The sequence below is a fragment of the Rhincodon typus genome, chromosome 9 (genome assembly GCF_021869965.1).
Source record: "Rhincodon typus isolate 14 chromosome 9, sRhiTyp1.1, whole genome shotgun sequence".
Lineage (NCBI taxonomy): Eukaryota > Metazoa > Chordata > Chondrichthyes > Orectolobiformes > Rhincodontidae > Rhincodon > Rhincodon typus.
In genome coordinates, this window is record NC_063340.1 from 75913198 (window position 1) to 75924417 (window position 11220).

At 38.7% G+C, this 11220-nt stretch overlaps 1 protein-coding gene across 1 annotated transcript in view; it reads left to right on the forward strand.

The window, feature by feature from the left end:
- LOC125484105 (baculoviral IAP repeat-containing protein 6-like) overlaps nucleotides 1-8910 on the forward strand; it is a 44901-nt gene extending 35991 nt beyond the window's left edge. The window contains exons 5-10 of the mRNA XM_048601459.1: nucleotides 953-1064; nucleotides 1583-1665; nucleotides 3227-3449; nucleotides 5120-5283; nucleotides 5421-5479; nucleotides 6652-8910. Of these exons, the coding sequence (XP_048457416.1) occupies nucleotides 953-1064; nucleotides 1583-1665; nucleotides 3227-3449; nucleotides 5120-5283; nucleotides 5421-5479; nucleotides 6652-8099 (2089 nt within the window). The 3' untranslated portion in view covers nucleotides 8100-8910. The remainder of the gene's footprint in view (nucleotides 1-952; nucleotides 1065-1582; nucleotides 1666-3226; nucleotides 3450-5119; nucleotides 5284-5420; nucleotides 5480-6651) is intronic.
- Nucleotides 8911-11220: the final 2310 nt, after the last annotated feature.

Here is an 11220-nt window from a genome sequence, read left to right on the forward strand (position 1 = left end):
GTGGCAAGTGTGAGCATTTTTGCTTAAACAAAAGGATTGTAAAAGCACCAACACTTAGGAAACATCAGGACTTGCAGTTCCACAACACCTGAGCTCTACCTTTGAACTGAACCTGGACCTTGAACAGAAATGCAGGAGAGGGAAGCAGTGAGAGGGTTGGGAGAAGAGGCCAAAACTCAGAGCTGACGAGTGGAGAAGGTCTGCAGCAATCCTGAGGATCAGGAAGCAGGATAGCGGATGAAAAGGAGTTGCTGCAGGTAATAAGTTGTAATTTTTCTTTCTTTTTTAAACATGTGTAAGTTATTTCATTTCCCATAGAGGAATTCAATTAGTTTTGACATTTTTTCTTGTGCTGAAGAGGCTGTACGGAACATAAACTACAGTTTTAACCCCATGGTTTCACTTAGTGGTTTCAGTTACTAATGTGACTTTTAGGATCCTGACCAGAACTTTAAGTAAGGACTTCCCTAATACCTATTTAAAACAATAATTGCATTAGTTCCTTTTTTTTTCCCAATTTGCTTGTAGACGTAGGTGTTGCTGGCTTGCATTTATTGTCTATTCATATATTCAATGAATATACAGTAATAACCATGGAATGATGTGGAATACTACTGCAACAAATATATCAACTTTGAAAAATAGGTAGGCAGTCACTGTGAGATGGAGTAGATTTGGGTCCTTGCACTGGATTTAGGAAAATGTGTCTCTCTGTAGGATTCCTTTAAGTTGGATACTTTGCGGTTAGGAGATGGAGAGTAAGTCAATTTGCAAGGTTTCTGTCTAATAGTGAGAACTGTGTGTAGAGTGTGGACTTGTGCATTGCAAGTGCTTCATGTCTTCTTTTCCGCTGTCGACTGTGTCCATAATAAGGGGCTGTTAAAGCAAACAGCAAGGCAAGTGCTTTATCCATAAAACTTTGCAATATAAACAATTTTAATTTGCCATTTAGGTCACTAATGTATAGTGAGGCCAACAGGCGAGAAACCTTCACCTCTTGGCCACATCTTGGATACAGATGGGCTCAACCTGATCCTATGGCGCAGGCAGGATTCTATCACCAAGTAAGTTCTGAAGTAGTCATTCCCAGTACTATAAAATTATGTAGCTTTTGCTTGCAATCAATACCTTTTGAATTATAATGACCAGAATTATTAAAATTACATAAATATAAAAACTCTGGTATTTGTAGCAAAGTATCAAGTGGAAAATATTGATTTTGTACCAGGAACGTTGACAACAGATTAAAATAATTGTTTAACTTTATTCATGAGATGATTAGTTTCTGCATCTGAACTCACCAGTGTATCATGACAACAACATGTGAGAAGCAAACCTTGCATTTCATCATTGGATCGTGAAAAAGTTGATTTTATCAAAATGTCCTGTTGATCCGTTTCTTGTTTCTGCTGTGTGTATTGAGTGCTATTGTTACACTTGATGTCTTTCCACTAATGAGGAAAGAATTGCTTGGGGCTCCTTCTCTGTATTTGTAAAGCATTATTTAATTTTGTCTCAAGGTTTTGGGAATTGAAGCAAGCATTATCAGATAAGCTGACTGAATCCCTTTTTTTAAAAATAGCCAGCCTCCTCTGGTGATGACCGGGCCATGTGTTTTACGTGTAGTGTTTGCTTGGTGTGCTGGGAGCCCACAGATGAACCTTGGTAAGTAAGGTGCACCATACTTGTGCAAAGTGGATGAAATCAAGATGCTGGACTTGCTGCAGAATTTCTAAAGAATTAGAGTCGTAGACCTGTACAGCACGGAAACACCCTCCAGTCCCACTCGTCCATGTCGATCAGATATCCTAAATTAATCTAGACCCATTTAGCCCATATCCCCCTCAACCCTTGCTATTCATGTGCACATCTAGATGTCTTTTGAATGTTGTAACTGTATCAACCTCCCCCACTACCTCTGGCAGCTCCTCAACACACACCACCCTCTACGTGAACAATTTGCCCCGTAGGTCCCTTTTAAATCATTTCCCTCTCACCTTAAACCTGTGCCCTCTAATTTTGGACTCCCATACCCTGGAGAAAGGATATTGGCTGTTTATCCTATCCATGCCCCTCGTGATTTTTTTAAACTTCTATAAGATCAACCCTCAGCGTCCAATGACACTTTAAAAAGCCATTGCTCCCCTGCTGTGAGCTCCTCTGTACAGGTTTCTCCAAGGTCAGCTGTGAATTTCACTGTTTGTTTATTTTTCCTAGAATGAACCTTTGAACTGCTTCTACCAAATTTGCATCCTTCCAAAATAAGGAGCTAAAAGCAGCACACGTTTCTCCAGATGTGATCTCACCAATGCCTTGTTTAAGTGAAACATAACCACCTAGTTTTGCATTTGATTTCATTGGAACAATTTGAATAAACCTCTAAACCCTCTCCAAGCCCTTGACCTCCTGCCTAAAGTCTGGTGCTCAGAATTGGAGATAATACTCCAACAGGGGGGCCATCCAGGCTTTGGCAATACACCCTCGATTTGTGCTCGACGCCTCTATTTACTGACCTCGAGAAGCCACAGCGGCTTTTCAAGCAGCTTTCTCAACTTCAAAATGATAGTCACTTTGCCAGATCAGGAAGATTTAAAACCAACTGAGCACCACTTGAATGCTGCATCTAAGAGTGTGTGGTCAGAGCAACGAGTGTGGTGCCGGGCACACTCGGTGAAATAACAGGGAGATCATCAATGTTCCCCCACCCACCAACACCACCCCCTTACCCATCCCCTGCCGTCGGATTTGCCAAATGCTAGTGGCCCTGACGCCAGGGTATACCGCTGGCCGCAGTTTACTGAGACCAGCCACCATCATGCTGGCTCGGATCCCGTCGTCCTGGGTAACGGTGATGGTTTTATTGTTGCCAGCTGGATCAAGGATGGTAGTTTTAAATGGCATGATAGGCCCATTCTCTGAGCCTGGGTCGCTTTGTAATTGGAGTGTAGTGGGGTAATAAACACATGCATTCTGTTATAGTTGAGATTTTATCTGTCTGCTTTTTAAAAAAAAAAGATTTGCGTTAAATCTGCATGGACTGTCGGTTCCAGAATTTCTCATTGAATTTGTGCCTTGTGGAAAGGCAATAGTGCTGCTTCAATGTTAATGAATACTTGTATTGAGATTTAACTTTAAAGTTTCATAAAATCGTGTTTAGGAGATAATGAAGGCTTTGCCTGTTTTGTCCTTAGTCTCCACAACATCAAATGTTTTTTATGCAACATAGGTCAGAACATGAACGGCATTCTCCTAATTGTCCATTTGTGAAAGGTGAACACACGCAAAATGTGCCACTGTCAATAACATTGGCAACAAGTCCTGCACAGTTTCCCAGCATAGATGTTCCTGACCGAATAGCATGTGTTGGCTTTGGAAGTTGTCCTCATTTCTTGGCTGCATCAACCAGGCGTGGAAAGATCTGTATATGGGATGTATCTAAAATGATGAAGGTACTTGTTACTTTATTTAGTGAACGCCTGATTTTTTTTTTATTGTCACTACATGTTTGTTCTTCCGAAGGACTTCTCATGCTGACTGGAAAATATGTAATTGGCTGTTGAGAAGGGTCTCGACAAGTGATTGGTGGCATAGTGGTACAAATGTAGCCAGGCAATTAACTTTCATGCAGGTGTTCGTATTTGTCGGGAGTATAGGACTTGAGTATTGCTGAAAGAAGACGTTTTGTTGAAACTTATTGCCTTGCAATCATCGGTACAATTTGCAACAGTTCCATTTTCTCATGAAGTTGGGGCTGAAGAGGAACACAGTTCCCATGAAATAAATTTCATTTACCAGACGATGCATAGTTTCCTCTTCCTTCTTACTATTTCTTAACCCACATTAGCTTCTTCTCCAGTGTTAGCTCAGTTGTTCACATGTAGAAATTGTTGACATCAGCACTGGAAGGTTAGAAGGGCATGGTGAAACCTCACTTGGAGTATTGGTATCCTTATTTAAGGAAGGATAAAAGTGCATTGGAAGCAGTTCAAAGAAGACTTACTGGACCAGGAGCTGGAATGGGTAGTTGACTTATTGGGAATGGTTGGACAGGCTAGGTTTGTATCTGGTGGAATTGAGTAAGAAGTGATTTGATTAAAGCACAAACCTGAGGGGTCTTGACAGGGTTGGTTTAGAAATGATGTTTCCTTTTGTAGGAGATATGAGGACTGGAGTCACTGCTTAAAGTTAAGGTTTTGCACTTTTAAAACATGATTTTTTTTTTTCTCTGTGGGTTCTCTCTCTTTGAAGCTCAGCTTCCATTACCTTTTGAGAAAGAGAATCTTTGTATATTTTTAAGGTTGAAATAGATTGTTGAAAAGCAAGGGAGTGAAAGGTTATCAGGGTTGGCAAGAATGTAGAGTAATCAGATCAACCATGATTTATTTTAATGGCAGAGCAGGCTTGAGAGGCCATGGTCTATTCCAGCTCTTAATTTGTATATATGAATCAAGGAAGCAGAAAATGGTGGAAGTAGATGATTTTGTTTCTGTTTGAATGCTAGATTAGACTTCATGAAGCGAGTGGCCTACTGCTTTGTTTCTATGGTTTTAAAAGGCTCCATTTTATTATCAGTTTTGTATATTTTCTTCAGTAGAATGTCAATGTCTACAAAGATCAGTCTGTATACCCTCAGTAAGTAACTTGATGTGACTGAGGAATTTGGAAATGGCAAATAAATGAATATTTACAAATGAAGCCACATTTCATGGACAATTTCCACGAAAGGTACATCGTCCTGTGTGTCCTTGAACCTGAAGCAAACCATTAAAGACCAAAACAAAAGCGTGCGTTACATTTTTAAAGACTTTTTAAAAGGTACTTTCTTTCCCTTTTCAAGTTGCTGTACGTCATCTTTGACAGGAAGGGTGTCCTATTCCAAAGCCTCTGCCCTTGTGACTGAGACTGCTGCTCAAAGGATTCATGTTGACATTAATTTCTTTTGGGAGAATGTGTGTGTGGCTTTGTATGTACATTCCAATGATTTCACAACATGGGAGATTTGTTTCCAAGAGCCTATATTCTGCCACTTTGTAGATTGATTGAATCTGTTTCCCCAGATTGTGTCGTTCGGTTTGTACACGTCAGACATCCTCTTTTTATCATGTTTTTTAAAATCCAGGTTCATTTGAAATTTGACATCAACCCATATGACGCAGCAATTTTGAGGCAGATCTCTATACCTGAGGTAGAACATGGGCCAAGTAGTGATTCCCGGAGGCCAACCCTGGCATGGTTGGAAGACTCTTCCAGTTGTTCTGATATACCAAAATTAGAAGGTGACAGGTAATGAGCTAATTATAGTAAAAGTTTCAATTTGTTTTCTAAATTATTGCTTCAGTTTGACATATTCCAGCTGCTGGAAAATTTCATGTTGTAGGTCATGTTACATATGTTTCATCAAAATTTTTTTTTTATTATAGTGATGATCAACTGGAAGATTCTGATAGTGAAGAGCATTCCAGAACAGATTCGGCAACAGGTATGATCATGATGAAAACTTTTCAGCCATCTCCTTACTAGTACTTCCTTAATGTTGATCCGGCATTATCAAGCACACGTCAATGTTGTTTGATTTCAGAACATCAGAGCTAATTGTTTAGAAAGCAACCATGTTATGTACTATGTCATGAGAATTATGATGCCTGGAGCTGGGAATGTAACTAGGGTAGAAGGAAAATAAACATTCATAATGATAAAGTTAGTTTTAATTACCTCAGATGTAAATTAGAAACCCAAGCAACAGTCACAATTTTCTTGATCATGTCAAACTTTGTGGTTATCAATGACACCAAGCTGATGTGTTTTACTCCACACATTGAGAATCTACAGAGATAGTAGGAACTGCAGATGCTGGAGAATCTGAGATAACAAGGTGTAGAGCTGGATGAACACAGCAGGCCGAGCAGGAAAGCTGACGTTTCGGGAATAGACCCTTAGGCCCGAAACGTCAGCTTTCCTGCTCCTCTGATGCTGCTTGGCCTGCTGTGTTCATCCAGCTCTACACCTTGTTATTTGAGAATCTACAGCCAACTTTATCCCATGACCTAAGGTGTCAGAAGTGACCATTAGTAATACACTCATCCTAAAGTTGGAGTGTGTGTTTGAGCCCCATTTCACAGACTTGGGCACATATTCCAGGCTGTCACTATAGGGAAGTCTTGAAGAAAGCATGCTCTGTACTGACAGCGCCAGCTTTTTGATGAGACAGTACAGGGCTCAAGGTCCCCCTCAGGTCGACAAAACAGATTCCATAGCACAGTTCGAAGAAGGACATGGATGTTCTGATCTGTATCATTATCTGATCATTTATCCTGTTGCTGTTTGTGAGAACTTGCTGTATGAAAGTTTGCAGCTGCATTTCCTACGTTATGAACGTGCAGAATTAATTTTATTGGCCACAGAAAGATGAGGCAGTGAAGGTACATGGTGCACGTTTTACGGAATAATAGGACATGTGTTGTCAACTGCTGCTATTAGTGGAATTACACAATTTCTACTGTAGGGAGACAAAAGTCTTCAGAAATCATGTTAACACCAGATTTGAAGAATGAAATAATGTAATAGTTCTCTGTTTGGGCAATAGTCACAGTTGTGTTGAATCAGCAAACTTTTCATTTTAATATTCTAAAATGTTTATCTTATTTTTATTAGGGCATACATCACAGAAGGAGTGCAACATGGATGTTAGCATAGATGTAACCACATTGAGTATTCTTCAGCAGCCTGAAAAGCGTCAATGGGAAATAGTGGCAAATGTAATTGAGGACACAGTTAAAGATCTGGAGGAACTGGGTGGAAACACATCCACTGTCAACAATAAGAGTGAAAAAACTAAGGAAAAACATGCTGAGCAGCACAACATTCCCTATCCATGTTTATTAGCAGGAGTTTTATTATCTTACAAATCTGCTGCTGCTTCTCCTATTAGTAGTCAGTCACGGAGATCTTTGGACTCTTTAAGCAGGACTCAAGGTGAAAATGTGTCTGAGCAAGTGACAATGGACAATGAATCCTGCAGTAACTCAGAACTGAGTTCACCATCAGTAAGAAGGACCTTGCCTTTATTGTTGCTTTATAGCATTAAAGAATCTGATGAAAAGGCAAATAAAGTTTTTGCACAAATGAACAATCTTGTGAATAAAAGTTTACATGATGAAGGTTTCACCGTTCCACAGATAATAGAAATGGAATTAGATAGTCAGGAACAACTGTTATTGCAGGATCCTCCTATGACTTACATTCAGCAGTTTGCTGATGCTGCAGCTAACCTTGCCTCTGTAGACTCTGAAAAATGGAGTTCATTGGTTCCAAAACCTGGTGCCCTAGTCCATTGCCTGCGGCTGCCAAAGTTTGCTGAAGAGGAGAACCTCCATGTTGATTCTATCACGCCCTGTGCTGACGGAATTCATCTTTTGATAGGACTACGGACTTGTCCTGTTACACCCTTGAGTGCAATAAGTCAAGTAGAGGCCTTGAATAATTTAAATAAGTTGAACTCTGCACTGTGTAATAGAAGTAAAGGAGATTTAGAATCAAACCTTACCATAGGGATTAATGCAGATATTGGTTTTCTTCAGGAAGAGTCACCAACTGACACAAAAAGTCCACTCATAATTCAGCCTGAGGAAAGAACTCTGAGTGGTGGTTATCTTCTGCTTTATAAGATTAATTACAGCACAAGGATAGTAACTTTAGAAGAGCAACCTGTCAAAGTCCAGCATATCAAAGATCCACAAGACGCGGTTACCTCACTAATATTACTTCCACCAGATGTGTTGGATAATAAAGAAGATGATTGTGAGGAATTAATAGATGAAGCAACTTTGACTTCAAAAAACGGAATTGTGAGGGAAAAGAAATCTAACGCATCTAATCTGGGGCACTTAGTGGTCACTACTCAGGGAGGATTTATTAAAATTTTAGATCTCTCAAACTTTGAAACTCTGGCTAATGTGGAGCCACCTAGGAAAGAGAGCAGTAATGAACTAGATCCTTTTATCTCAGTGGTGTACTGCTCTGGAACAGACAGACTTTGTGCTTGCACCGATGGTAAGAAAGCTTCACTCAACCTTTGTCTTAAAAAATGTGTAATTGTTTAAAAAGCAGGACTGAAGTTTTCAACTTTTGATTTGAAATGCTTTCTGTATCTAATGATTCTCTTGTGAATTTTTACCCATCTGGTGTAATTTTTATAATGTTTGTAAGAGCACTCTTTTCCATAATTGGGCATTGTGTTACATACGATCTGTGTTGTCAAACTGCATTTTACAAGCAGTTGAAAGCTTGTTATACAATCCTGTTAAGATATACTATCATTGATGCAGGGTGTTTGAGGTGAGTGAATTGGTATTTTACATATCTTTTGAAGCTAACCATGTTTTTTCCTGTCACAACAGCAGCAAATATCTGGCTTATTTATTTTATGATCTCTACAGAGATATCAGAAGTCATTAACTTTGAAGGAAATATTTAAATTCCCGATGACCAACTTAAACGAATCGCACAACAAGATTTCAGGATTTAAGACTTTTACTGTAACAGACGAAAATCATTGATTTAATGCTGCATAAAGACAACTAATACTCTGAACTACAGGAGGGATATCCAATATCGATTTCCTCATATAATTGATGTCACTCTGCTCGTTTATATGTACTTAATAGCATGCTTTCTGAAGAACTGCAGTCATTCCAGAAAAAAACAACTAAAATCAATGTGTTTCTAAACTGGTTCTTATCTCTCCATTTTGCAAAGATGTGACAGGCAGCAACCATTGAAGTTCTTCTCCCTGAGTCTTCTGAGAATTCCTACCTCTAATTTTTAAATGGTGGACATAGCTTCACTGTCCATTCTTTCAACACACGATTCAGTGAAATAATAGGTCTTTAAAAATAAAGCTAAATGCCATGACTCACTCTGTTCCTTGAGCTTGAAGTTCTTGTTGAAATGCTGACTCCAAATGGAGTTATTGTTAAACGATTTTCGCAGCTCTGCTTTAAATTTGAGAGAGTTTAATCATAACTATCTTCTAAGCCCTCTGATTCAAGTTACTGTTTTAATTTGCATGTTTACATAGAGGTTTTTTGACTCTTTATTTGGTTTGAAGTTCTTCCTAATTTTAGAACAAAAACCAGGCACATTTACCCCAACGCTCCCAAATTTCTGTTTTCCTCCTGACGGTCATAAGCTTATACTTAAGCCTCTGTAGCTTGAATTGATGGCTTCCTGGATTAGTATGAATATGATTGATTTGTTTCCTTTTTTATCAGCCTGTCTTCCTCTTTCTTTACATACTCTATCTGCACTTCATTTCCCAGCAGTGGAATTAGATGGCTTATTACTTTGAGGCATGCCAATTAATGATTCAGTAGATACTGTTGTTGTTGAAGCCAGTTTCCCCCCCTCAGATACTGTTGATTGGGCAAGAATTAAAGTTTTACCTTAAAAATCATTCTTGGCCTTTGCCCGACTCTATCTCCATGTTAAATTCTCTGAACACTTGGTGAGAAGGACTCTAAATGTAGCTTGTTGTGTTTAGATAACATTCATTTAATGTTTTCAGCGCAGTTTCTCAGACCAGCATATCATTGCTTCAGATAGAGAGCAGACTATATACTAGATCAGGTTTTGACCAATGAAATTGGATTAATCACTGACCTCTTATTTAAAGGGCTCCTGGGTAGCAATGACCATAATATAATTAAATTTTACGTGCAATTTGCCTGGGTCCAAGCAAGAAAAGAATGGGTCCAAATGACTTTTTAATTTAAACCAGGGCTATTATGAGGGCTTGAAAACAGCTAACAAAAGTGAACTGGCAATTAAGGTTAAGGATGTAGTGGAAAATATTTAATGGGATATTCCAGAAAGTGCAGAATAGATACATTCCAACAAATAAAAATTCAGAGGGACAGAAATGCCATCTGCAGTTAAATTTATAGAAAAAGTCAAATATAACAAACTCAAAGAAAAGGCATTTAATTGTGCAAAGATAGGTGGCAGCTCAGAAAATTGGACAGAGTATAAAAAACAAATGATGAATTATTAATAGAGTAGAAAGAAGGGAAAATTGGGAGAAAGTTAGACGAAAATATATAGAACAAGAAAACAGTTAACAAAGTTATCAGGTTATATAGAAACTGAGTCTGGGAGATCAGTAATTGGGGGTAGGAAGATGGCAGACAAATTGAACAGAAATTTTGTGTCAGCCTTTACCAAAGAAGATCCAAGTAGCATCCCCAAAATAGTTGTAAGACAGGAATTGAAAGAGAGTGAGGAACTCAAAATTACAATTATTGGGGAAGTAATACTAAGTGTTGGAGCTGCAAGTTCACAAGTCCACAGATCCTAATGGATTTCATCCTAGCGTTTTAGAAGAAGTAGCCAATGAGATAGTTGACACATTGGTTTTAATTTTTAAAAGCTCATTAGATTTGGGAAAGGTTCCTTTAGATTGGAAAATAACTAATGTAACTCCTTTATTCAAAAAAGAATGGAGGTAGAAAGGGGGAAACAACAGACCAGTTAGCTTAACATCTGTCATCGGGAAAATGTTGGAAGTTATCATTAAAAAAAGTTATAACAGGGCACTTGGAAAGTTAAAGGTAATCAGGCAGAGGCAACATGGGTTCTGTCAAAAGGAAATCATATTTAACTAATTTATTGGATCTCTTTTGAAAAAGTAATTTGTAGATAAAGGGAAACCAATGCATGCATTCTACTTAGATTTTCAGAAGGCATTTGATAAGGTACCATATCAAAGGTTATTGTGGAAATTAAAAGCTCATGGTGTTGGGGTAACAGGGATGGAAGATTAGCTGACTACCAGGAAGCTGTGAGTGGGAATAAATGGGTCTTTTTCTGCTGGCAAAATGTCACCTGTGGCATGCCTTAGGAGGTTGGTGCTGGGGCCTAAGCTCCTTCAATTTATATAAATGATTTGGATGAAGGGACCAAAGGTATGGCAGCTAAATTTGTAAAGATAGGTAGGACAGTGAGTTGGGTAGAGGGCATAAAGAAGCTACAAAGATATATAGATAGGTTTAGTGAATGGGCAAAGATCTGGCAAATGGAGTACAATGTGGGAAAGTGAGAAATTGTCCATTTTAGCAGAAAGAATAAAAAAGAAGCATGTTATGTAAATGGTGGCAGGTTTCAGAGTGGCGAGATCTGGGTGTCTTAATATATTAATTTTCTGCAATTCATATACAGGTACAGCAT